This window comes from Heterodontus francisci, chromosome 8, assembly GCF_036365525.1.
Source record: "Heterodontus francisci isolate sHetFra1 chromosome 8, sHetFra1.hap1, whole genome shotgun sequence".
NCBI classification, from domain to species: domain Eukaryota; kingdom Metazoa; phylum Chordata; class Chondrichthyes; order Heterodontiformes; family Heterodontidae; genus Heterodontus; species Heterodontus francisci.
In genome coordinates, this window is record NC_090378.1 from 4,237,262 (window position 1) to 4,265,015 (window position 27,754).

Below are 27,754 nucleotides of genomic sequence, written 5' to 3' on the forward strand. Positions count from 1 at the left end.
AACCACGGCTTTTCCAACCTAACCTTGCAACTGAAATCCTCCACCCTTGGAACCATTCTGATAAATCTCCTCTGCACCCTCTCAAGGACCCTGACATCCTTTCTTGGTGACCAGAACTGGATACAATACTCCAGTTGGGACCGAACCAGAGCTTTATAAAAATTCAGCATCCTGCTTTTGTACTCAATGCCTCTATCTATGAAGCCCAAGATTCCATATGCTTTACTAACCACTCTCTTAATATGTCCTGCCACCTTCAAAGATCAATACATATACACCCCCTTCACACTCTTTAGAACTGCACCATTAAGTCAATATTGCCTCACACTATCCCTTCTGCCAAAATGCATCATGTCACACTTTTCTTTCTTCATTCGAGGGATGTGGGCTTCATTGACTAGGCAGGTGGTGGTGAGCTGCCTTCTTGACTGCTGCAGTCCTTGGGGTGCAGGTACACACACAGTGCTGTTAGGAAGGGAGTTCCATGATTTTGACCCAGTGACAGTGAAGGAACGGTGATATAGTTCCAAGTCAGGATGGTGTGTGGCTTGGAGGGGAACTTGCAGATGGTGGTGTTCCAATGCATCTACTGTCCATGTCCTTCTAGGTGGTAGAGGTCATGGGTTTGGAACTGCTGTCGAAGGAGCCTTGGTGAGTTGTTACAGTGCATCTTGTAGATCTTGGAGGCCTATGGAAAACCTCTAGTAGTGTGATCACACCCTTTTTCCTTCCCAACTGTAACCAAATGGATTCTGTCCTTACCCCCTCAAAGACATCCTCCCTTTCCAACACTGCAATGTCTTCCCTAATTTGACTAATTTGAGACAGTGGTTGTGTCGAGAGAGGTGATGATGAGGTACATGTGAAAACTGATGATCGTTTTTGGATGATGTCTCTGAGGGGCAGCATGTACATAAGAAATAGGAGGGGCCAAGGATAGATCCTTGAGGGCTCCAGAATTAGTGGTGCAGGAGCAGGAAGAGAAGCCATTGTAGGTGATTCTCTGACTACAGTTAGATAGATAAAAATGGAACCAGGCGAGCGCCATCCCACCTAGCTGGATAATGGAGAAGATGCGCTAGAGGAGGATGTTGTAATCAACTGTGTCAAAGACTGCAGATAGTACTGCACTGGAAGCATCAGCCTAGATTATGTGCTCCAGGAATTGGAGTGGGACTCAAACCCATGACCTTCTGACTCAGAGATGAGAGCGCTATCACTGAGCTGACAAAAGCCTTGCAAGGTTCACTGCTCAGTGATGTTCTAAGCATACAGCCTCGACTCAACATGTCCCCAGACGGTGTGCAGTTTGCAAGCTGAATGTGGAGATTCAGGTTTGGTGAGTGGCGGGTTTGGTGAAGGGGAAGGAGGTGCTCCATTTTTCTACTTTTATTTCTACTTTTTTAACCCTCCAGTATTTGGTTCCTGCTTCAGTGCAGTGGAAGGAGCTGGAGGCCTGCTCAGGTCGGGAAAAAAGAACCTGACCCGAACTCGACCGAACCACCGCGGACCCGAGCCTAACCCGGCCCAAGTCCCTCCAATTTTGCCCCGAGCCCGACCAGACCTGAACTCGCCCCGACTCGACTCGACCCGACCCGAGCCCGACCATTTCTTTACTTAACTTCCTGACACTGAACCTGCAAGAAGCTGCAGAGCATGTGTGATGACATCAAAGTGACGTCACTCGCTCACTGCGTAGACTCAGTTTCGTCCCGGACTCCCAGCTCAGGTAAATTTTTTAAAATTTCAATACTTACCAGCAGAGCACTTACCAAGTGTGTCCGGCCCGACCCGACCCGACTTGACCTGGACTCGGCCTGACCCGACCCAAGCCCGAACGCCGTACCCTGAAGATGGGCCCGACCCGAATCCGACACATGTCATCGGGTCCGGGTCGGGTAGCAGGCCTCTAGAAGGAGCTGTTTGGTGAGTACCTGGTAAGATATTCTACTTATAATAAATAGTCTGTAAAGTTAAGGTATGACAGGGCAGCTCAGCCGAGTGGAATGTACAGCCTGTGACATGTGGGAAGTGTGACCATGTGACCTGCACAAATACATCTGCAAGAAGTGTCACCAGCTGTAGAAGCTTGAGCTCCGGGTTTCGGAACTCGAGTGGCGGCTGGAGTTGTGCATCCGCGAGGCAGAGAACGACGTGGATAGCACGTTTAGGGAGGTGGTCACTCCACAGGTTAGGAGCATGCAGGCAGATGTGAATGGGAGACCGCCAGGCAGCCCAAGAGAACCAGACAGGTAGTGCACAGGTCCCCTGATATGATCTCACTCGCTAATCGATTTTCCATTTTGGATACTGGTGAGAGTGATGGTTCCTCAGGGGAGGGTAGTTAGAGCCAAGTTTGTGGCACCACAGGGGAGGGCTCAGCTGCACAGGAGGGGAGGAAGAGGAGTGGAAGAGCAGTAGTGATAGGGGATTTGTTAGTTAGGAAAACAGACAGGCGTTTCTGCGGCAGTAAACATGACCCCAGGATGGTGTGTTGCCTCCCTGGTGCCAGGGTCAAGGATGTCACGGAGAGGCTGCACAACATTCTTCTGGGGGAGGGTGAACAGCCAGAGGTTGTGGTCCACATTGGTACCAATGACATAGGTAAGAAGGGGGATGAGGTCCTGAAAGCAGATTTTAGGGAGCTAGGAAGGAGACTGAAAAGAAAAACCTCAAAAGCAGTAATCTCAAGATTACTCCCAGTCCCTCTTGCAAGAGAGCATAGGAATAGGAGAATTGCGTGATTGAACATGTGGCTGGAGAACTGGTGTAGGAGGGAGGGCATCAGATTTCTGAGACATTGGAACCGGTTCTGGGGCAGGTGGGACCTGTACATGATGGACGGGTTACATCTTAGCAGGACTGGGATGAATATCCTCACTGGGAGACTTGCTAGTGCTGTTGGGGAGGGTTTAAATTAAATTGTCAGGAGAGGGAGCTCAGATAGGAGGTAAGAAAAACTGGTAACTTTTCTGGGGTGTGGGAACCAGGAGCAAGTATTAGAGAGGAATACAAAAGTGCACAGAATACTGGGGGAGATAGATAGCACGAGAGTAGGGAATAGTACGTTATTAGGTGGGGTCAGAGTAAGGGAGAAAGTAATAAAGTCTGAATCAGGGTTAATGTGCATGTATGTGAATTACAGCGTGTGGTTAATAAGACTGGTGAGGTACAGGTGTAGATTGCTATGTGGAAATATATTGTTGTGGCTGTAACAGAGACCTGGCTCAAAGAAGGGCAGGACTGAGTGTTAAATATTCCTGGATGCAAAGTGTTCAGGAAAGATAGGAGAGGGAAAAAAAGGGGGAAGGGTGGTGGTTTTAAGGAGAGCATTGCAGTGCTGGAGAGAAAGGATGTCCCAGAGGGGTCGAGGACAGAATCAATTTGGCTAGAGCTAAGGAACAAAAAAGGTGAAGTTACATTGCTCGGTGTTGTCTATAGGGCACCAGTTAGTGGGAAGGACGTGGAGAAACAAATTTGCAAGGAAATTACAGCGAGGTGCAAAAATTATAGGGTAGTTATAATGGGGGACTTGAATTATCCAAAGATAGACTGGGATAATAGTAGTGTCAAGGGCAGTGAGGGGCAAGAGTTCCTAGATTGTGTTCAGGAAAGTTTTCTATAACAGTATGTTGCTAGTCCAACAAGAAAGGGGGCACTGCTAGACCTGGTTCTTGGGAATGAGGTGGGCCAAGTGGATCAAGTATCAGTAGGAGAGCATTTAGGGGATAGTGATTATTGTATCATAAGGTTTAGGCTGACTATGGAAAAGGACAAAGAGCAATCTAGGGTAAGAATAATTAACAGGGGGAAGGCCAACTTCAATGGGGTAAGAATGGAGCTGGGGCAAATAAACTGGAGTCAAAAGCTGGCAAGAAAACCGGTAGATGAACAATGGGCTACCTTCAAAGAAGAAATAGTTCGAGCACAGTCAAGGTATGTTCCCTCGAAGGGGAAAAGTAGAGCAAACAAATCCAGAGCTCCTCGGATGACAAAAGAGGTAGAGATTAAGGTAAAGAAGAAAAAGTGTGCTTATGACAGATGCCAGATAGAAAATACTATTGAGAACCAGGCTGAATATAGAAGGGGCAGAGGGGAAATGGAAAAGCAAATAAGAGAAGCAAAGGGAGAGCATGAAAAGAGACTGGCAGCTAGCATTAAAGGAAATCCCAAAGTTTTCTATTAGCATATAAATAGCAAAAGGGTGGTAAAAGGAGGAGTGGGGCCGATTAGGGACCAGAAAGGAGGTATACACATGGAGGCAGAGGGCACAGCTGAGGTATTAAATGAATACTTTGCATCTGTCTTTACCTAGGAAAAAGATGCAACCCAGGTAATGTTGAAAGAGGAGGTAATTCAGACACTAGGGGGGTTTAAAATTGATAAAGAGGAAGTATTAGATAGGCTGTCTGTACTTAAAGTGGATAAAGCACCAGGGGCGGATGAGATGCATCCAAGGATACTGAGGGAAGTGAGAGTGGAAATTGCAGAGGCACTGGCAATAATTTTTCAGTCTTTCTGAGACTCGGGGGTAGTGACAGCGGACTGGAGAATTGCAAACGTTACACCCTTGTTCAAAAAAGGGTGTAAAGATAAGGCCAGCAACTACAGGCCAGTCAGTTTAACTTCAGTGGTGGGAAATCGTCTAGAAAAAATAATTCAGGACAAAATCAATAGTCATATGGACAAATGCGAGTTAATTAAGGAAAGCCAGCATGGATTTCTTAAGGGAAAATCATGTTTAACTAACTTGCTGGAGTTTTTTGAGGAGGTAACAGAGAGGGTTGATGAGCAATGCTGTTGATGTGATGTACATGGACTTTCAAAAGGCATTTGATACAGTGCCACACAAGGGTCTTGTAAGGAAACTTGTAGCTCATGGAATAAAATTGACAATAACAACATGGATATAAAATTGCTGAGTGACAGGTAACAAAGAGTAGTGGCTCATAGATGTTTTTCGGGCTGGAGGAAGGTTTGTACTGGAGTTCCCCAGGGATCAGTGTTGGGACCCTTGCTTTTCCTGATATATATTAATGACCTAGACCTTGGGGTACAGGGCACAATTTCAAAGTCTGCAGATGATACAAAACTTGGAAACATTGTGATCTGTGAGGAGGATAGTGTAGAACTTCAAAAGGGCATAGAAAAGTTGGTGGAATGGGCAGACAAGTGGCAGATGAAGTTCAATGCAGAGGAATGTGAAGTGATTCATTTTGGTAGGAAGAACATGGAGAGACAATATAGATTAAAGGGTACAATTCTAAAGTGGGTGCAAGAGCAGAGTGACCTCAGTGTCTCTGTGCATAAGTCATTGAAGGTGGCAGGATAGGTTGAGAGAGCGGTTAATAAAGCATACAGTATCCTGGGCTTTACCATGCAGTACAAGAACAAGGAAGTTATGTTGAACTTGTATAAGACACTAGTTCGGCCTCAGCTGGAGTACTACGTCCACTTCTGGGTGCCACACTTGGGGAAAGATGTGAGGGCATTGGAGAGAGTACAGAAAAGATTCATGAGAATGGTTCCAGGGATGAGGAATTTCAGTTATGAAGATAGATTTGAGAAGTTAGGACTATTTTCCTTGGAGAATAGAAGGCTGAGAGGTGATTTGATAGAGGTATTCAAAATCATGAGGGGTCAGAACAGAGTAGATGGAGAGAAACCGTTCCCACTCGTGAAAGGATCGAGAACGAGAGGGCACAGATTTAAAGTATTTGCTAAGAGAAGCAAAAGTGACATGAGGAAAAACTTTTTCACGCAGCGAGTGGTCAAGGTCTGGGATGCGCTGCCTGAGAATGTGGTGGAGGCAGGTTCAAATGAAGCATTCAAAAGGGAATTAGATAGTTATCTGAAAAGGAAGAATGTGCAAGATTACAGGGAGAAGGCAGGGGAAATGGAACTGAGCGAATTGCACTTTCAGAAAGCCAGTGCAGACATGATGGGCCGAATGGCCTCCTTCTGCACTGTAACAATTCTGTGATTCTATGACACTGCTGGGAGCCGGGTTCCCCAAGTTGAAAAGCATGGGTCTGCACCATTCCCTTCTACCCTGTGGAGCTCTGGGCTGTCTGGGGCATATTCTCCCTCCTGCTAACTCTTTATACCAACTGCCTGTAAAAAGTACTGCATTGCCGGTCAAGCACTTTGGGATACGATGAGACCTGAGTTCTTTCAACAGCTCATGTTCACAAGGAATGCAATGAGATTCACTCAGTAGCTCTCACCGTGCACTGGTTAGTAGCTGTGTTGTTTCACAAACATTTAACTTTGGGACAAAGATCTGTTAGATTCTGAGACTTCCAATTGTGTGACATCCATCTTATTGAGCACACATTCTGTATCACTTACATGGTTTCCATGGAGATCCAGCTTGATTAAATTTGGACAGTTTGAGAGAGCATCAATTTCAGTGATGTAATTCCTGGGTAGGATGCAAATCTTCAGAGCAGAGCAATTGGTCAAGTAGCCCAGGTTTTTCAGATAATGTCCTGTCAAATTTACTACCACAATCTCCTCCAGTTTCTTCTCTTTGCACATATGGTCCATCTCTCCACGCGACAGGATTAACGATTTTGAAGGAGACACAAGGTGACTGCTGTCTACTAGACGTCTTATATCTGGGGAGATCTGTGGAACACACAACAACATCAAACAGTGAGAGAGACAGCGGAAAAGAATTTTACTATAACCAGGACAGAGGGCATGACTATTGAGCGGATTTTCTTCACTGCTGCATTGTTGGGAATGATTAAACCAGGTCCCATCTGACCTCCAAGGAGGATGTAAAAGGCCAAAGAGTGTGCGGTATGTTCACTTTTACTGATGAATTCAGTTCTTGAATTAATTTCAGAAAATAAGAGTATAGAAAATAGAAATAGGAATGGAACATTCAGCCTCTCGAATCTGCTCCTCCATTCAATAAAATCATGGCCGATCTTCTACCTCAACTATACTGTCCCCCCCACCCCCCCCCCCAGCACCCCCACCGTGTTCCCAAACTCTTTAATTCCTTTAGTGCCCAAAAATCTAAAATCAAAAACCTAATATAGTGTGACTCTTCCCACAGTAAGACTCCCCCCCACAGTCAGAGTCCTCCCACAGTATGACCACCCCCACAGTGAGACTCCTCCCACAGTGAGACACCTCCCACACTGAGACCACCCCCACAGTGAGACCCCCCCCCATACAATCAGACTCCTCCCACAGTGCAAACAGCCTCCCACAGTGACTGCTCCCACAGTGAGACTCTTCTCACTGTGAGACTCCAGGATGGTATGTTGCCTCCCTGGTGCTAGGGTCAAGGATGGCTCGGAGAGGCTGCACAACATTCTTCTGGGGGAGGGTGAACAGCCAGAGGTCATGGTCCACATTGGTACCAATGACATAGGTAAGAAATGGTGCAGGAGGAAGGGATTTAGATTCCTGGGACATCGCGAATGGTTCTAAGGAAGGTGGGACAAGAGGGATGGGTTACACCCAGGCAGGACCGGAACTGCTGTCCTCGCAGGGGCGTTTGCTAGTGCTGTTGGGGAGGATTTAAACTAGAATGGCAAGGGGATGGGAACCTGAGTGGGGAGACTGAGGAGGAGGAAACAAGGATAGAAACGAAAGACAGGAAACAAAAAGGCAAAAGTGGAAGGCATAGAAATCAAGGGCAAGAAACAAATAGGGCCATAGTGCGAAAAAATGCGAAGATGACTAAGAATGTTGAAAAGCCAAGACTAAAGGCATTGTGTCTCAATGTGCGGCGTATTCGCAATAAGATAGGCGAATTAACCGCGCAAGTAGATAGGGCGGCACAGTGGCGCAGTGGTTAGCACCGCAGCCTCACAGCTCCAGGGACCCGGGTTCGATTCCTGGTACTGCCTGTGTGGAGTTTGCAAGTTCTCCCTGTGTCTGCGTGGGTTTTCTCCGGGTGCTCCGGTTTCCTCCCACAAGCCAAAAGACTTGCAGGTTGATAGGTAAATTGGCCATTATAAATTGGCACTAGTATAGGTAGGTGGTAGGGAAATATAGGAACAGGTGGGGATGTTTGGTAGGAATATGGGATTAGTGTAGGATTAGTATAAATGGGTGGCTGATGTTCAGCACAGACTCGGTGGGCCGAAGGGCCTGTTTCAGTGCTGTATCTCTAATCTAAAAATGGATACGATTTAGTTGCAATTACGGAGACATGGCTGCAGGGTGACCAAGGATGGGAACTGAACATCCAGGGGTATTCAATATTTAGGAAGGACAGGCAAAAAGGGAAAGGAGGTGGAGTAGCGTTGTTAGTAAAAGAGGAAATCAATACAATAGTGAGGAAGGATATTAGCTCAGAGAATCCTGATGTGAAATCTGTATGAGTGGAGCTAAGAAACACCAAGGGGCAGAAAACGTTGGTGGGGGTTGTATACAGACCCCCAAACAGCAGTGGTGATGTAGAGGATGGCATTAAACAGGAAATTAGAGATGCATGCAGTAAAGGTGCAACTGTAATTATGGCTGAATTTAATCTACATATAGATTGGGTAAACCAAATAAGCAATAATACTGTAGAGGAGGAATTCCTGGAGTGCGCATGTGATGGTATTTTTGACCAATATATTGATGAATCAACTAGAGAACAGGCCATCCTAGACTGGGTATTGTGTAATGAGAAAGGATTAGTTAACAATCTTGTTGTGCGGGGTCCCTTGGGGAAGAGCGACCATAATATGATAGAATTCTTCATGAAGATGGAGAGTGAGAGAGTTGATTCCGAGACTAGGGTCCTGAATCAAAATAAAGGAAACTATGAAGGTATGAGGCGCGAGTTTCCTATGATAAATTGGGGAACTTTACTTAAAGGGTTGACAGTGGATAGGCAACGGCTAGCATATAAAGAGCGCATGGATGAATTACAACAATTGTTCTTTCCTGTCTGGCACAAAAATAAAACAGGAAGGGTGGCTCAACCGTGGCTTATGTAAGAAATTAGGGATAGTATTAGATCCAAGGAGGAGAAATATAAGCAGCAAAACTGAGGATTGGGAGCAGTTTAGAATTCAGCAAAGGAGGACAAAGGGATTGATTAAGAAGGGGAAAATAGAGTACGAGTAAGCTTCCAGAGAACATAAAAACTGACTGTAAAAGCTTCGAAAGATATGTGAAGAGAAAAAGATTAGTGAAGACAAATTTGGGTCCCTTACAGTCAGAAACGAGGGAATTTATAATGGGGACAAAGAAATGGCAGACCAATTAAATACATACTTTGGTCCTGTCTTCACAAAGGAGGACACAAATTACCTCCCAGAAATGTTGGGGAACATAGGGTCTAGTGAGAAGGAGGAACTGTATGAAATCAGTATTAGTGGGGAAATGGTGTTAGGGTAATTGACTGGATTGAAGGTCAATAAATCCCCAGGGCCTGATAATCTAAATCCCAGAGTACTTAAGGAAGTGGCCCTAGAAATAGTAGATGAATTGCTGGTCATTTTTCAAAATTCTACAGACTCTGGAACAGTTCCAACTGATTGGAGAGTAGCTAATGTAACCCCACTATTTAAAAAAGGAGGTAGAGAGAAAACAGGGTATTATAGACCGGTTAGCCTGACATCAGTAGTGGGGAAAATGCTAGAGTCCATTATAAAAGATGTAATAGAGCACTTGGAAAACAGTGACAGGATCGGACAAAGTCAACATGGATTTACGAAAGGGAAATCATGCTCGACAAATCTACTGGAATTTTCTGAGGATGTAACTAGTAGAACAGCTAAGGGAGAACCTGTGGATGTGGTGTATTTGGACTTTCAGAAGACTTTCGATAAGGTCCCACATAAGAGATTGGTGTGCAAAATTAAAGCACATGGGATTGGGGGTAAGGTACTGACATGGATAGAGAACTGGTTGGCAGACAGGAAACAGTGTAGGAATAAACGGGTCTTTTTCTGTGTGGCAGGCAGTGAATAGTGGGGTACCTCAGGGATCAGTGCTAGGACCCTAGCTATTCACAATATATATTAATGATAGATGAGGGAATTAAATGTAATATATCCAAGTCTGCAGATGACACAAAGCTGGGTGGGAATGTGAGCTGTGAGGAAGATGCAGAGAAGCTCCAGGGTGATTTGGACAGGTTGAGTGAGTGGACAAATACATGACAGATGCAGTATAATGTGGATAAATGTGAGGTTATCCACTTTGGTGGCAAAAACAGAAAGGCAGATTATTATCGGAACGGCAATAGATTGGGAAAGGGGGAGGTGCAGCGAGACCTGGGTGTCCTCGCGCATCAGTCGCTGAAAGTAAGCATGCAGGTGCAGCAGGCAGTTAAGAAGGCAAATGATATGTTGGCCTTCGTAGCGAGAGGATTCGAGTACAGGAGCAAGGATGTCTTGCTGCAATTATACAAGGCCTTGGTGAGACCACATCTGGAGTATTGTGTGCAGTTTTGGTCTCCTTATCTGAGGAAGGATGTTCTTGCTATGGAGGGAGTGCAGCAAAGGTTCACCAGACTGATTCCTGGGATGGCAGGACTGATGTATGAAGAGAGATTGGGTCGATTAGGCTTGTATTCGCTAGAGTTTAGAATAATGAGAGGGGATCTCATAGAAACCTACAAAATTCTAACAGGAATGGACAGACTAATTGCAGGAATTATGTTCCTGATGGCGGGGTAATCCAGGACCTGGGGGTCACAATCTAAGGATAAGGGGTAAACCATTTAGAACTGAGATGAGGAGGGATTTCTTCATCCAGAGAGTGGTTGTTTCCCACCCCCCAATAACAATAAAATTCATTATTTGCCTTCATCCCCGCCAAACACTTACCTACCACACTTGACCTTTCCCCTCCCCAAATTGAACAAAGTACACAGGTCATCCCTTTCCACCATCCCCGACACTAATGATGTAAATTTGACCCTGTTCCTCCCACCCTCTGCACTAAAAATCTTAAGTTCCCCCCTTCCCCATCATCTCGGCACCTGCTTTCCCCAGACAGGGAAGCGAAGGTGTGTGAGTGCCGGCCGCCGCTCAGAAGATCGCGGCCCGACGGTAAGACTGGAGTCAATTTTATTTAAATGTATGCATTCTGCTAATTTAAATATTTTAATCCTAGTCCCATTGCCTTATCCACCATGGAGCCTCACCGCCACCGGGAAGATCGGGTCTGGCCCTCCTGACGTCAGGCTCCATGGTGGGCTGCTGCCAGAATTATCTTCCGGTCCTTCTGCCATGGAGCCCGACATCGGGATCTTTGTAAAATCCCAGCCTTGGGAACAGTGCCATTAAGTATATATTACCTTTCCCTATTCCTTCTGCCAAAATGCATCACCTCACACTTGTCCGTATTAAATTCTGTCTGCCACCTCTCTGTCCATTCTGCTCGCCGATCTGAGCAGGCAGTTCCCATCATCTTCAGTTTGCTACACCTCCAAGTTTGGTGTCATTGGTAAATTTTGAGATTCTACTCTGTATTCCAAGTCATTTATAATAGCAAAAAACACAGTGCTTCCAACACTGACCTTTCGGGAACACCACTGTCCACCATCCACCAGTCTGAAAAGCAACCACTTACAACTCACTGTTTTCTGTCCTTAGGCCAATTTTTTATCCAATTGGACACTGACCCTCATATGCCATGAGCCTCAATTTAAAATCCATATAGACAACATCCACCATTCCCTTCATCAACCTTCTCTATTACTTCACCAAAAAAATCAATCAGATTAGTCAAGCAGAATCTGCCTTTAAGGAAGAGATGCCTCAGGTGCAGGCTAGGAACATTACAACAAGGGTGAAAGGTAGGGGAGCCAAGAACAGGGCTCCTTGGTAGACAAGGGAGATACAGATTATGATAAAACAAGAAAAGAGGGTGTATGGTGCATGCCAAGTGAACTCATCATGTGAAAACCAGGCCAAATACAATAAGTTAAGAGGGGAGGTGAAGAGGAAAATAAGACTGGCAAAGAGAGCATATGAGAATAGAATGGCAGTCAACATAAAAGGGAACACAAAAATCTTCTACCGGCATGTAAGTAGTAAATGGGTAATAAGAGGCGGAGTGGGGCCTACTAGCGACAAAGAGGGCAATATATGCTGGGAGGCGCAGGGCAAAGATAATATACTTAATGAGTGCTTTGTATTGGTGTTTACTAAGGAAGAGGAAGATGACAAAATATCAGCAGAAGCGGACAGAGTGGAGGCAATGGATAGTGTAAAAATTGAGAGGGGGAAGGGACTGGAAAGGCTGCCTGTGCTTAGGGTTGATAAGTCACCTGATCTGATGCCTTGCATCCTAGGATTTTTTTATTCATTCGGGGGATGTGGATATTGCTGGCTATGCCAGTATTCATTGGCCATCACTAATTGCCCTTGGAAGGTGGTGGTGAACAGGGCTCCTTGGTGGTGAGCTGCCTTCTTGAACCGCTGAGTCGTTGAGGTTTAGGTACACCCACAGTGCTGTTAGGAAGGGAGTCCCAGGATTTTGACCCAGCGACAGTGAAGGAACAGTGATATAGTTCCAAGACAGGATGGTGTGTGGCTTGGAGGGGAACTTGCAGGTGGTGGTTTTCCCGAGCATCTGCTGCCCTTGTTCTTCTAGGTAGTGGAGGTCATGAGTTTGGACGGTGCTGTCAAAGGAGCCTTGGTGAGTTGCTGCAGTGCAACTTGTAGATGGTACACACTGCTGCCACTGTGCATCGGTGGATGTAGTGAAAGTTGAAGGTGATGGATGGGGTGCCAATCAAGCGGGTTGCTTTGTCCTGGATGGTGTCAAGCTTCTTGAGTGTTGTTGAGCTGCACCCATCCAAGCAAGTGGAGAGTATTCCATCACAATCCTGACTTGCATCTTGCAGATGCTAGACAGGCTTTAGGGAGTCAGAAGGTGAGTTACTCACCGCAGAATTCCCAGCCTCTGACCTGCTCTTGTAACCACATGTGGCTGATCCAGTTCAGTTTCTGGTCAATGGTGACCCCAGGATGTTGATAATGGGGGATTCAGCGATCGTAATACTGCTAAATGTTAAGGGAAGATGGTTAGATTCTCTGTTGTTTGAGATGGTAATTGCCTGGCACGTGTGGCATGAATGTTACTTGCCACTTTTCAGCCCAAGCCTGGATGTTGTCCAGGTCTTGCTGCATATGGACACGGGCTGCTTCAGTATCTGAGAAGTCGCGAATGGTGCTGAACATTGTGCAACCATCAGCAAACATCCCCACTTCTGGCCTTATGATGGAGGGAAGGTCATTTATGAAGCAGCTGAAGATGGTTGGGCCTAGGACACTACCCTGAGGAATCCCTGCAGTAATGTCCTGGGACTGAGATGATTGATTTCCAACAATCACAACCATCTTTCTTTGAGCTAGGTATGACTCCAACCAGTGGAGAGATTTTCCTCTGATTCCCATTGACTCCAGTTTTGCTAGGACTCCTTGATGCCATACTCTGTCAAATGCTGCCTTGATGTCAAGCGCGGTGACTCTCACCTCACTTCTTGAGTTCAGCTCCTTTGTCCATTTTTGCACCAAGGCTGTAATAAGGTCAGGAGCTGAGTGGCCCTGGCAGAATCCAAACTGAGCATCACTGAGCAGGTCATTGCTAAGCAAATGCTGCTTGGTAGCACGGTCAACAACCCCTTCCATCACTTTGCTGATGATCGGGATTAGACTGATAGGGCAGTAATTGGCCTGCTTATATTCATCCTGCTTTTTGTGCATATTGCCGGGTAGATGCCAGTGTTGTAGCTTGGCTAGGGGCACGGCTAGTTCTGGAGCAAATGTCTTCAGTACTATTGCCGAAATGTTGTCAGGGCCCATAGCCTTTGCAGAATCCTGTGCCCTCAGCTGTTTCTTGATATCATGTGGAGTGAATCAAATTGGCTGAAGACTGGCATCTATGATGCAGGGGACCTCAGGAGGAGGCCGAGGATGCACTCGGCGCTTCTGGCTGAATATGGATGCAAATGCTTCAGCCTTGTCTTTTCCACTGATATGCTGGGCTCCCCCATCATTGAGGATAGGGATGTTTGTGGAGCCTCCTCCTCCAGTCAGTTATTTAATTGTCCACCACCATTCACGACTGGATGTGGCAGGACTGCAGAGCTTAGATCTGATACGTTGGTTGTGGGATCGCTTAGCCCTGTCTATTGCATGCTGCTTTCACTGTATGGCATGCAAGTCGTCCTGGGTTGTAGCTTCACCAGGCTGACAACTCATTTTTAGGTATAATAAAAGCAAAATGCTGCGGATGCTGGAAATCTGTAATAAAAACAAGAAATGCTGGAACCACTGAGCAGGTCTGGCAGCATCTGGAGAAAGAGAAGCAGTGTTAATGTTTCGGGTCAGTTCCGAAGAAGGGTCACTGACCCGAAACGTTAACACTGCTTCTCTTTCCACAGATGCTGCCAGACCTGCTGAGTGGTTCCAGCATTTCTTGTCATTTTTAGGTATGCCTGGTGCTGCTCCTGGCATGCTCTCCTGCACTCTTCATTGAACCAGGGTTGGCTCCCGGCTTGATTGTAATGGTAGAATATCGGGAATGCAGGACCAATCTGAAACGAGGAATTAAGAGGGCTAAAAGGGGTCATGAAATATCTTTAGCAAACAGGGTTAAGGAAAATCCCAAAGCCTTTTATTCATATATAAGGAGCAAGAGGGTAACTAGAGAAAGGATTGGCCCACTCAAGGACAAAGGAGGAAAGTTATGCGTGGAGTCAGAGAAAATGGGTGAGATTCTAAACGAGTACTTTGCATCGGTATTCACCGAGGAGAGGGACATGACGGATGTTGAGGTTAGGAACAGATGTTTGATTACTCTAGGTCAAGGAGGGAGGAAGTGTTGGGTATTCTAAAAGGCATTAAAGTGGACAAGTCCCCAGGTCCGGATGGGATCTATCCCAGGTTCCTGAGGGAAGCGAGAGAGGAAATAGCTGGGGCCTTAACAGATATCTTTGCAGCATCCTTAAACACGGGTGAGGACCCGGAGGACTGGAGAATTGCTAATGTTGTCCCCTTGTTTAAGAAGGGTAGCAGGGATAATCCAGGTAATTATAGACCGGTGAGCCTGACGTCAGTGGTAGGGAAGCTGCTGGAGAAGATACTGAGGGATAGGATCTATTCCCATTTGGAAGAAAATGGGCTTATCAGTGATAGGCTTTGTGCAGGGAAGGTCATGTCTTACCAACTTAATAGAATTCTTTGAGGAAGTGACAAAGTTGATTGATGAGGGAAGGGCTGTAGATGTCATATACATGGACTTCAGTAAGGCGTTTGATAAGGTTCCCCATGGTAGGTTGATGGAGAAAGTAAAGTCGCATGGGGTCCAGAGTGTACTGGCTAGATGGATAAAGAACTGGCTGGGCAACAGGAGACAGAGAGTAGCAGTGGAAGGGAGATACTCAAAATGGAGACGTGTGACCAGTGGTGTTCCACAGGGATCCGTGCTGGGACCACTGTTGTTTGTGATATACATAAATGATTTGGAGGAAAGTATAGGTGGTCTGATTAGCAAGTTTGCAGACGACACTAAGATTGGTGGAGTAGCAGATAGTGAAGGGGACTGTCAGAGAATACAGCAGAATATAGATAGATTGGAGAGTTGGGCAGAGAAATGGCAGATGGAGTTCAATCTGGGCAAATGTGAGGTGATGCATTTTGGAAGATCCAATTCAAGAGTGGACTATACAATAAATGGAAAGGTCCTGGGGAAAATTGATGTACAGAGAGATTTGGGTGTTCAGGTCCATTGTTCCCTGAAGGTGGCAACGCAGGTCAATAGAGTGGTCAAGAAGGCATACGGCATGCTTTCCTTCATCGGAAGGGGTATTGAGTACAAGAGTTGGCAGGTCATGTTGTAGTTGTATAAGACTTTGGTTCGGCCCCACTTGGAATACTGCGTGCAGTTCTGGTCGCCACATTACCAAAAGGATGTAGATGCTTTGGAGAGGGTGCAGAGGAGGTTCACCAGGATGTTGCCTGCTATGGAGGGTGCTAGCTATGAAGAGAGGTTGAGTAGATTAGGATTATTTTCTTTAGAAAGACGGAGGTTGAGGGGGGACCTGATTGAGGTGTACAAAATCATGAGAGGTATAGACAGGGTGGATAGCAAGAAGCTTTTTCCCAGAGTGGGGGATTCAATTACTAGGGGTCACGAGTTCAAAGTGAGAGGGGAAAAGTTTAGGGGGGATATGCGTGGAAAGTTCTTTACGCAGAGGGTGGTGGGTGCCTGGAACGCGTTGCCAGCGGAGGCGGTAGACGCGGGCACGATAGCGTCTTTTAAGATATATCTAGACATATACATGAATGGGCAGGAAGCAAAGAGATACAGACCCTTAGAAAATAGGCGACAGGTTTAGATAGAGGATCTGGATCGGCGCAGGCTTGGCGAGCTGAAGGGCCTGTTCCTGTGCTGTAATTTTCTTTGTTCTTTGTTCTAGAGTGGGGGATATGCCAGGCCATGAGGTTACAGATTGTGCTTGAATACAGTTTCTGCTGCTGCTGATGGCCCACAGCACCTCATGGATGCCCAGTTTTGAGATGCTAGATATTTTCAAAATCTATCCTATTTAGCACAGTGATAGTGCCACACAACACGATGGACGGTATCCTCAATATGAAGATGGAACTTTGTCTCCACAAGGCCTGCGCAGTGGTCACTCCTACCTATACTGTCATGGACAGATGAATCTGCGACAGGTAGATTGGTGAGGACAAGGTCAAGTAGGTTTTTCCCTCTTGTTGATTCCCTCACCATCTGCCGCATACCTATTCTAGCAGCTATGTCCTTCAGCATTCGGCCAGCTCGGTCAGTAGTGGTGCTACCAAGCCACTCTTGGTGATGGACATTGAAGTCCCCCAACCAGAGTACATTCTGTGCCCTTGCTACTCTCAGCCGAGGGGAGGGGAGCATTAATCAGGTGGTAATCAGCAGGAGGTTTCCTTGCCCATGTTTGACCTGATGCCATCAGACTTCATGGGGTCGGGAATCAATGTTGCGGGCTCCCAGGGCAACTCCCTCCTGACTATATACCAGTGTGCCACCACCTCTGGTGGGTCTGTGCTGCTACTGGGCAGTGCTGCTGGTGGGTGATGGCAGTGTCTGGGACATTGTCTGTAAGGTATGATTCCATAAGTATGACTATGTCAGGCTGTTCCTTGATTAGTCTGTGGGACAGCTCTCCCAATTTTGGCACAAGCCCCCAGATGTTAGTAAAGAGGACTCTGCAGGATCAACAGGGCTGGGTTTGACGTTGTTATTTCCGGTGCCTCGGTCGATGCCGGGTGTTCCGTCCAGTTTAATTCTTTTCCTTGGAATGGACTTTCCTTCGACTTCGTAGTAGTTTGATACAACTGAGTGGCTTGCTAGGCAGTTAATGTGGGTCTGCATTCACATGTAGGCCAGACCAGGTAAGGACAGCAGATTTCCTTCCCTAAAGTGCGTTAGTGAATCAGATGGATTTTTACAACAATTGTCAATGGTTTTAGGATCACCACTAGACTTCCAGATTTATTAATTGAATTCAAATTCCACCATCTGCCGTGGTGGGATTCGAACTCATGTCCCCAGGGCATTAGCCTGGGGCTCTGGGTTACTATTCTAGCGACATTATCACTACACCACCGTCTCCCCACTGGTTGTTAAAGGAAATGGGGATGGAAATAGTGGAAAGCCTTGCTATAATCTTCCAATCTTCCCTGGATACGGGGGAGATGCTAGAGGACTGGAGAGTGACAGATGTGACAAACTTATTCAAGAAAGGGTGTAAGGACAGTCCTAGAAACTACAGGCCAGTTAGTTTAACATCAGTGGTGGGTAAGGTTTTAGAAACAATAATCATGGAAAAAATCAACAGGCATTTGGAGAGGTTTGAGTTAGTTAAGGAGAGCCAGCACGGATTTGTAAAAGGCAGATCATGCTTGACTAATTTAATTGTATTTTTGATGAGCTAACAGAGGTTGCTGAAGGGAATGCAGTGGGTGTTGTCTATATGGATTTTAAGAAAGTGTTTGATAAAGTATTACATAAAAGGCTGGTTAACAAAATTAAGGCTCATGGATTAGGAGGGTCAATGTCCAAGTGGAAAAAAAATCAGTTTAAGAACAAAAAACAGCAAGTCGTGGTGAATGGCTGTTTTTCAGACTGGAGGACAGTAGACAGTGTTGTTCCCCATGGGTCAGTGCTGGGACCACTGCATTTTTTATATATATAAATGACTTGGACCTTGGAATACAGAGTAGAATTTCAAAATTTGCCGATGATACCAAACTTGAGGAGTGGCAAACAGTGAGGATGATACAAAGTGCCTACAACAGAACATAGATAGGCTAGCAGAATGGGCAGAGAAGTGGGAATGGAATTTAATACAGAATCATAGAGTCACAATATCATAGGAAGTTTACAGCACAGAAAGAGGCCATTTGGCCCATCGTGTCTGCGCCATCTGAAAAATAAGCCACCCAGCCTAATCCCACCATCCAGTATTTGATCCTGCAGCTTACAGCACTTGAGGTGCATATCCAGACTCCTTTTGAATGAGTTGAGGATTTCTGCCTCAACTACCCTTTCAGGCAGTGAGTTCCAGACTCCCACCACCCTCTGAGTGAAAAAAACATTTCCTTATCTCCCCTCTAATTTTTCTACCAATCACTTTAAATCTATGCCCCCTAGTCACTGACCTCTCTGCTAAGGTAAATAGGCCCTTCACCTCCACTCTATCCTGGCCCCTCAAAATTCTGTACATTTCAATCAGATCTCCCCTCAGCCTTCTCTGTTCCAAGGAGAACAACCCCAGCCTATCCAATCTTTCCTCATAGCTGCATTTTTCCAGTCCCGGCAACATCTTCGTAAATCTCCTCTGTACCCTCTCGAGTGCAATTACATTCTTTCTGTAATGAGGTGACCAGAACTGCACACAGTACTCAAGTTGTGGCCTAACCAATGATTTATACAGTTCCAGTATAACCTTCCTGCTTTGGTATTCTACACCTTGGCTAATAAAGGAAAGGATTCCATATACCTTCTTAACCAACTTATCGACTTGTCCTGCTAACTTCAGGGATTTGTGGATATTCACTCCAAGGTCCCTCACTTCCTCTACACCTCTCAGTATTCTCCCATTAATCGTGTATTCCTTTGCCTTGTTTGACCTTCCCAAATGCATCACCTCACACTTCACAGGGTTGAATTCCATTTGCCACTTTTCTGCCCATCTGACCAGACCATCAATATCTTTCTGCAGCCTACAGTGATCCTCCTCGCTATCTACCACACGACCAATCTTTGTATCAAATTTCTTGATCATGCCCCCCATATTTACATTCAAATCATTAATATATACCACAAAAAACAGGGACCCAGTACTGAGCCCTGCAGACTGGAAACAGCCATCCAGTCGTCAAAACACCCGTCAACAATTACTCTTTGTTTCCTGCCATTGAGCTAATTTTGTATCCGCCTTGCTGCATTTCCCTGGATCCCATGGTATTTTTTTTTAACCAGTCTGTCATGTGGGACCTTGTCAAAAGCCTTGCTAAAATCCATGTAGACAACCTCAACTGCACTTTTCACAGATGCTGCCAGACCTGCTGAGTGGTTCCAGCATTTCTTGTTTTTATTTCAGATTTCCAGCATCCGCAGTATGTTGCTTTTACTCAACTGCATTACCCTCATCTATCCTCCTTGTTACTTTTAAAAATTTGATCAAGTTGGTCAGACAAGGGCGGCACAGTGGCGCAGTGGTTAGCACCGCAGCCTCACAGTTCCAGCGATGCGGGTTCGATTCTGGGAACTGCCTGTGCGGAATTTGCAAGTTCTCCCTGTGACCGTATGGGTTTTCGCCAGGTGCTCCGGTTTCCTCCCACAGCCAAAGACTTGCAGGTTGATAGATAAATTGGCCATTATAAATTGCCCCTAGTATAGGTAGGTGGTAGGGGAATTGAGGGAAGGTGGGGATGTGGTAGGAATATGGGCTTAATGTTCATCTTTGGCCTCCTTATCTCGAGAGACAATGGATAAGCGCCTGGAGGTGGTCAGTGGTTTGTGAAGCGACGCCTGGAGTGGCTATAAAGGCCAATTCTAGAGTGACAGGCTCTTCCACAGGTGCTGCAGAGAAATTTGTTTGTCGGGGCTGTTACACAGTTGGCTCTCCCCTTGCCCCTCTGTCTTTTTTCCTGCCAACTACTAAGTCTCTTCGACTCGCCACACTTTAGCCCCGTCTTTATGGCTGCCCGCCAGCTCTGGCGAACGCTGGCAACTGACTCCCACGACTATTCTCCGGAGGCAGCGAAGATGGAATGAATTGAGACGTCGCTCTTGGCTGACATACGTTGTCCAGGCCTTGCTGCCATAGAGCAAGGTACTGAGGACACAGGCCTGATACACTCGGACTTTTGTGTTCCGTGTCATTGCGCCATTTTCCCACACTCTCCTGGCCAGTCTGGACATAGCAGTGGAAGCCTTTCCCATGCGCTTGTTGATTTCTGCATCTAGAGACAGGTTACTGGTGATCGTTGAGCCTAGGTAGGTGAACTCTTGAACCACTTCCAGAGCGTGGTCGCCAATATTGATGGATGGAGCATTTCCCATGCCCCATGATGTTTGTTTTCTTGAGGCTGATGGTTAGGCCAAATTCATTGCAGGCAGCCGCAAACCTGTCGATGAGACTCTGCAGGCACTCTTCAGTGTGAGATGTTAAAGCAGCATCGTCAGCAAAGAGGAGTTCCCTGATGAGGACTTTCCATACTTTGGACTTCACTCTTAGACGGGAAAGGTTGAACAACCTGCCCCCTGATCTTGTGTGGAGGAAAATTTCTTCTTCAGGGGACTTGAACGCATGTGAAAGCAGCAGGGAGAAGAAAATCCCAAAAAGTGTGGGTGTGAGAACACAACCCTGTTTCACGCCACTCAGGATAGGAAAGGGGTCTGATGAGGAGCCACCATGTTGAATTGTGCCTTTCATATTGTCATGGAATGAGGTGATGATACTTAGTAGCTTTGGTGGGCATCCAATCTTTTCTAGTAGTCTGAAGAGACCACGTCTGCTGACGAGGTCAAAGGCTTTGGTGAGATCAATGAAAGCAATGTAGAGGGGCATCTGTTGTTCACGGCATTTCTCCTGTATCTGACGAAGGGAGAACAGCATGTCAACGGTCGATCTCTCTGCACGAAAGCCACACTGTGCCTCAGGGTAGACGCGCTCGGCCAGCTTCTGGAGCCTGTTTAGAGCGACTCGAGCAAAGACTTTCCCCACTATGCTGAGCAGGGAGATTCCACGGTAGTTGTTGCAGTCACCGCGGTCACCTTTGTTTTTATAGAGGGTGATGATATTGGCATCGCGCATGTCCTGGGGTACTGCTCCCTCGTCCCAGCACAGGCATAGCAGTTCATGTAGTGCTGAGAGTATAGCAGGCTTGGCACTCTTGATTATTTCACGGGTAATGCTGTCCTTCCCAGGGGCTTTTCCGCTGGCTAGTGAATCAATGGCATCACTGAGTTCCGATTTGGTTGGCTGTATGTCCAGCTCATCCATGACTGGTAGAGGCTGGGCTGCATTGAGGGCAGTCTCAGTGACAACATTCTCCCTGGAGTACAGTTCCAGGTAGTGCTCAAACCAGCGGTCCATTTGTTTGCGTTGGTCAGTGATTATGTCCCCTGATTTAGATTTGAGGGGGGCGATCTTCTTGATGGTTGGCCCAAGAGCTCTCTTAATGCCATCATACATTCCTCTGATGTTTCCGGTGTCTGAGGCCAGCTGAATATGACTGCATGGGTGTTGCCAGTAGTCCTTTGCGCGGCGCCTGGTTATTCTTTGTGCAGTGCTTCTGGCTGCTTTAAGTGCTGCGGATGTTAAATCGCTGGGGGCTTTCTTGTCGTTCAACAGTGCAATGCGCTTAGCGGCTATGACAGGTTCCAGCTCTTCATTATGAGATTAAAACCAGTCTGCATTTCTCTTCGCACTTTTCCCGTAGGTGGTCAAAGCTGACTCATAGATGGCGTCTCTGATGTGGGCCCACTTGGTCTCAGCATCCCTTGTGGGAGTGTTTTGAAGGGCTGTTACAAGTGAATTTAGAAATTTTTGTAACAGTTGTGGATGAGAAATTCTGCTCGTGTTGATGCGCGGGTGGCCCTTCTGCTTGGAGTGATGCAACTTCTTTGGTCTGAGTCTAACCTTGCTGCACACCAGGGAGTGGTCGGTGTCGCAGTCCGCACTGTGGAAGCTGCGTGTGATTTGAACACTGTTTAAGGCGGCTCGCCTTGTGACGATGAGGTCTAGCTGGTGCCAACGACGCAATCTTGGGTGCCTCCATGAAACCTGATGACAGGGTTTAGTGTGAAAGAACGAGTTGGTGATGCAGAGGTTATGATAGGTACACAACTCAAGCAGTCTCTGCCCGTTCTCATTCATCCTTCCAACGCCATAGCGCCCAAGGCAGGAGAGCCATGAGTCATGGTCGGCCCCAACCCTGGCATTAAAGTCCCCCAGCAGGAATAGGTGTTCGGTGTTGGGGATGCTGCTAATGATGTTATGGAGTTCCTCGTAGAACTGATCTTTAGCTTCAGGTGGGGAGCACAGTGTTGGAGCATAGATGCTGAGTAGGCGTACTGGACCAGAGGTGGTGAGCAGTCGGATGAACAGTATGCGTTCCGAGCCATTTGAGGGAGGCTCTGTCATGCTGAGCAAGGAGTTTCTGATGGCGAAGCCCACTCCATGCTGGCTTGGTTCTTCAGGATCCCTGCCCTCCCAGAAGGTGGTGTAGTCTTGCTCTGCTAGAGATCCACTCGCGGGGAGGCGAGTCTCCTGAAGTGCTGCAATGTCTACATTGAGTCTACTGAGCTCGTTGTTAATGATGGCGGTCTTCCGAGAATCGTTGATTTGTGTAAGGTCTTCCGACAGGCCAGGACACATAGTTCTGACGTTCCAGCTTGCAAAGCGAAGGGCTGGTACCTTCTTTCCTTTTTTCATGTTGTTTGGTGCGGTGTATCAGTCCACCTTTCGGGCAATGATCCTGAGTTCCAAGCACCCATTGAAGCAGGTAGACTGTGGCGGGACAGAACCTTATTGACCAGGGGCTGCCCAGTTTGAGGCGGGCGGTAGCTGTCCAGTGAGGTGCAATGACCTCTCTCACCGACAAAGGCAACCCGTGGCGCCCAGTTTCTGCGCCAATTTATCTGGACTTATAACTCGTAACTGCTGCCTTCCGTGTTGTTTCAGTCGCTGTGAGGCAACTATGGAGTGACCTCTCCATGGCGCATGCCTGGGCGAATTTATGGAGGTTAAGAGTTGCTCAGTCGTCAAAACCCCCCTCTCGACCTTTCTGGTGGGGTCCAAAGGAGTGCAGAGCACGACGTTTGGCACCAGTATGGCTGCAGGAACTGCCGGAAACATGCCAAAGGTGACACATGACCACCTACGGGGTTCCGCTCCGGATTATCTGTTAGGGTTTACTCCCTTAGCCTTGGTCTCTCCCGAGACGCCCACAAGGCAGTGGGGATGTTAGGGCCCCTACACAGGTGTAGGATGATGCCGGTGGGAGGAGGGGATGCGAGGGGGAGGGGTGGAGGAAGGGGGGGAAAGGGGGGGGAAAGCGGGTGCAGGTAATAAGCCATTTCCTCAGTGCCCACCATCGACGTCCGGAAAGCTCATCCACGTCCTTCGGGAGGTGAAGCATCTTTTGGCAGACTTACAGAGGTGATTACATTCGCTAAGGGTTTTTTGATGTGGTTTATATAAAGGCATACAGCATTGCCGACAGTGCGCTGCAGATGCTCTCCGAGCCATCTCCCGCGGGCGCTTTGAAGTTGCGGCCGGGGGGCCGTTCGTGGATTTTTTGGGTGTTCGGGCACCTTTTCTCAAGATTTCCCTAGGGTCCCGCTCCTCCTTCTTCACCTCAATGGACTTACCGCACGCCGTGGCTGCAGACACTGTGGGCGGTGAAGACAGCAGGATCGGAGATTAAAGTATTGACAGCTGTGCTCTTCAGTTTCGTCCGGATCAATTCGTTGAGAAAACAAAGAGCAGGTGTGGCTGGGGGAGGGCAGTGGGCCCAGGTAACATACACTAAACTAACTGTTAGCTTTTAGTTAGGGCTAAAATGAACTGATTTAAAGAGCCAGGGGAGTTTAAACAGTTTAAGAGGGTAGATTGGGGGAGTAAACACTAGGAATGGGAGCAGATGGCCATGGATAGAGTTGAACAGCAAGGGAGCTTCCTAGGGAGCTTACAGCCCAGGAGCCATCTTGCTAGAAATGGGTGGTTGATGGTCGGCACAGACTCAGTGGGCCAAAGGGCCTGGTTCAGTGCTATATCTCTAAATAAATAAAATAAATAAAAAATATTCCCCTAACAAATCCATGCTGACTATCCTTGATTAACCTGTGCCTTTCTAAGTGACAGTTTATCCTGTCTTTCAGAATAGATTCCAATAATTTTCTCACTACTGAGGTTAGACTATCTGGCCTGAAATTATTCGGTCTATCCCTCGCTCCCTTTTTAAACAGAGGTACAATGTTTGCAGTTCTCCAATCCTCCGGCACCACACCTTCCGCTATTTCCTCTCTTGTTTCTTTTAACAGCCTGGGGTACATTTCATCCGGCCCTGGTGATTTATCAACTTTCAAGGATGCTAATGCCATTAATACTTCCTCTCTCCCGATGTTGATCACATCCAATACTTCACACCCCTCTTCCTTAACTACAGTATCTGCATCGTCCCCCTCTTTTGTGAAGACAGACGCAAAGTATTCATTAAGAACCATACCAATATCTTCTGCCCCTACACCTTTTTGGTCTTTTATGGGCCCTACTCTCTCCTTAGTTATCCTCCTACTCTTAATGTATTGATAAAACATCTTTGGGTTCACCTTGATTTTGCTTGCCAATATTCTTTCATGCCCTCTCTTTGCTTTCCTAATTTCCTTTTTGATTTCACCCTCCACTTTCTACACTCCTCTCGGCTTTCTGTAGTATTGAGTTCTCGGTGTTGGGCATAAGCTTTCCTTTTCTGCCTTATCTTACCCTGTAAGCACCTTGACATCCATGGGGCTCTAGATTTGGCCGCCTCAACCTTTTTCTTTGTGGGAACATGTTTACTCTGAACTCCTTGAATCTCCCCTTTCAATGCCTCCCACTGTTCTGATACTGATTTACCTTCAAGTAGCTGTTTCCAGTCCACATTCGCTAAATCACTCCTCAGTTTAGTAAAATTGGCCTTGCCCCAATTGAGAATTCTAACTCCTGTTCTATCCCTGTCCTTTTCCATAATTATTTTAAAACTGACTGAATTACGATCATTACCACCAAAATGCTCTCCCACTGCCACTCCTTCCACCAGCCCATCTTTATCTCCTAAAACTAAGTCTAACTCTGTGCCCTCTCTTGTTGAACTTGCTACATACTGGCCAAAAAAGTTCTCCTAAATGTACCTCAAGAATTCTGCTCCTCAATTCCTTTCAGTTAATATCAGGGTAGTTAAAATCCCCTACTATTACTGCCCTATTGTTTTTGCACTTCTCAGAGATTTGCCGACATATCTGCTCTTCTATCTCCCTCTGACTGTTTGGGGGTCTATAGTACACTCCCAGTAGTGTGATTGCCCCTGTTTTGTTCCTTAGCTCAATCCATATGGCCTCATTTGATGAACCTTCCATTATATCATTCCTCTTCACAGCCGTAATAGTTTCTTGGACCAAAATTGCCACTCCCCCTCCTTTCTTATCCTTCTCCCTATTGTGTCTGAAAACCCTGTAACCAGGAACGTTGAGCTGCCATTCTGTCCCTCCTTAAGCCATGTTTCTGTAATAGCTATGATATCATACTGCCACATGTCTATCTGTGCTCTCAGCTCATCTGCTTTATTTACCATACTCCTTGCATTGAAATAGATACCCTTGAGCACTGCCAATCTCTTTTTTCTATTTTCTAACCTTTGTTTCCTCTGTCTTTCAGACTCTTCCATTAACTTTCTGCCTTCCATTTTAATTTCTGATTTTGTCCCAGCTGAGTCTACCCTCAGGTCCCCATCCCCCTGCCGAACTAGTTTAAACCCTCCCCAACAGCACTAGCAAAACATCCCGCAAGGAACTCAATCCTGGCTTCTCTGTTCAGTTGCAACCCGTCCGGTCTGTACAGGTCCCATCTCCCCCAGAGCCGGGGGGGGGAAGGTGGTAGGACATATTGAGAGAGTGATTAGTAAAGCATATGGGGTCTTGGACTTCATAAATAGACGCATAGAGTATAAAAGCAGAGAAATTATACTGAACTTTTATAAATCACTGGGTAGGCCCCAACTGGAGTCTTGCATCCAATTCTGGTCCCACTTTAGGAAGGATGTGAGGGTCCTTGAGAGGGTGCAGAGGAGATGGTTCCAATGATGGAAGATTTTAGTTACAAGGTTAGGTTGGAGAAGCTGGGGTTGTTCTCCCTGGAGCAGAGGAGATTGAGGGGAGATTTGATAGAGCTGTAGAGGATTATAGAAACATTGAAAATAGGAGCAGGAGTAGGCCATTTGGCCCTTCGAGCCTGCTCCACCATTCATTATGATCATGGCTGACAGGCCAGGGATTATGACAGGCTTAGATAAATGAGACAAAGAAAAACTGTTCTCATTAACTGATAGTACAAGGGGACATAGTTTGAAGGTTTTGGGCAAGAGATACAGGGGGAATATGAAGGAAAACATTTTTAAACACCAAGTGGTAATGACCTGGAATTCGCTGCCTGTGAGGGCGGTGGAAGTGGAGATGATCAATGATTTCAAAAGGAAATTGGATGAGCACCTGAGGGCGATAAAGATACAGGGATAGAGCGGGGGAGTGGGACTGACTGGATTGCTGTACAGAGAGCCCACATGGACTCGATGGGCCGAATGGACTGTCAGTCCGCGCCCCGCCGCTGGGAAAACATTAACTTACCAGTGATGGAGCAGCGCCCGGCTTAGGGCTCTGCGCCTCCCGCTTATATCCGATGGACACCATCATCCCGGTGTCGATCCCGGTGTTGATCCTGGCCCTGATCCCGGTGTTGATCCCGGTGTTGATCCTGGCCCTGATCCCGGTGTCGATCCCGGTGTTGCTCCTGGCCCTGATCCCGGTGTCGATCCCGGTGTTGCTCCTGGCCCTGATCCCGGTGTCGATCCCGGTGTTGCTCCTGGCCCTGATCCCGGTGTTGATCCCGGTGTCGATCCCGGTGTTGATCCTGGCCCTGATCCCGGTGTCGATCCCGGTGTTGATCCTGGCCCTGATCCCGGTGTCGATCCCGGTGTTGCTCCTGGCCCTGATCCCGGTGTCGATCCCGGTGTTGCTCCTGGCCCTGATCCCGGTGTCGATCCCGGTGTTGCTCCTGGCCCTGATCCCGGTGTTGATCCCGGTGTCGATCCCGGTGTTGATCTTGGCCCTGATCCCGGTGTTGATCCCGGTGTCGATCCCGGTGTTGCTCCTGGCCCTGATCCCGGTGTTGATCCCGGTGTCGATCCCGGTGTTGATCTTGGCCCTGATCCCGGTGTCGATCCCGGTGTTGCTCCTGGCCCTGATCCCGGTGTCGACCCCGGTGTTGCTCCTGGCCCTGATCCCGGTGTTGATCCCGGTGTTGCTCCTGGCCCTGATCCCGGTGTCGACCCCGGTGTTGCTCCTGGCCCTGATCCCGGTGTTGATCCCGGTGTTGCTCCTGGCCCTGATCCCGGTGTTGATCCCGGTGTCGATCCCGGTGTTGATCTTGGCCCTGATCCCGGTGTCGATCCCGGTGTTGATCTTGGCCCTGATCCCGGTGTCGATCCCGGTGTTGCTCCTGGCCCTGATC

The 27,754-nt window shown here is 47.2% G+C and overlaps 1 protein-coding gene across 2 annotated transcripts in view; it reads right to left on the reverse strand.

The window, feature by feature from the left end:
- Positions 1 to 27,212, reverse strand: part of LOC137372468 (leucine-rich repeat and IQ domain-containing protein 3-like) — an 85,110-nt gene extending 57,898 nt beyond the window's left edge. For both annotated transcript variants that reach the window (XM_068036327.1, XM_068036326.1), the window contains exons 1-2: positions 26,872 to 27,212; positions 6,352 to 6,630 (exon numbers count right to left, since the gene is read on the reverse strand). In XM_068036327.1, the coding sequence (XP_067892428.1) occupies positions 6,352 to 6,630; positions 26,872 to 26,937 (345 nt within the window). In that variant the 5' untranslated portion in view covers positions 26,938 to 27,212. The remainder of the gene's footprint in view (positions 1 to 6,351; positions 6,631 to 26,871) is intronic.
- Between the last annotated feature and the right edge of the window lie 542 nt (positions 27,213 to 27,754).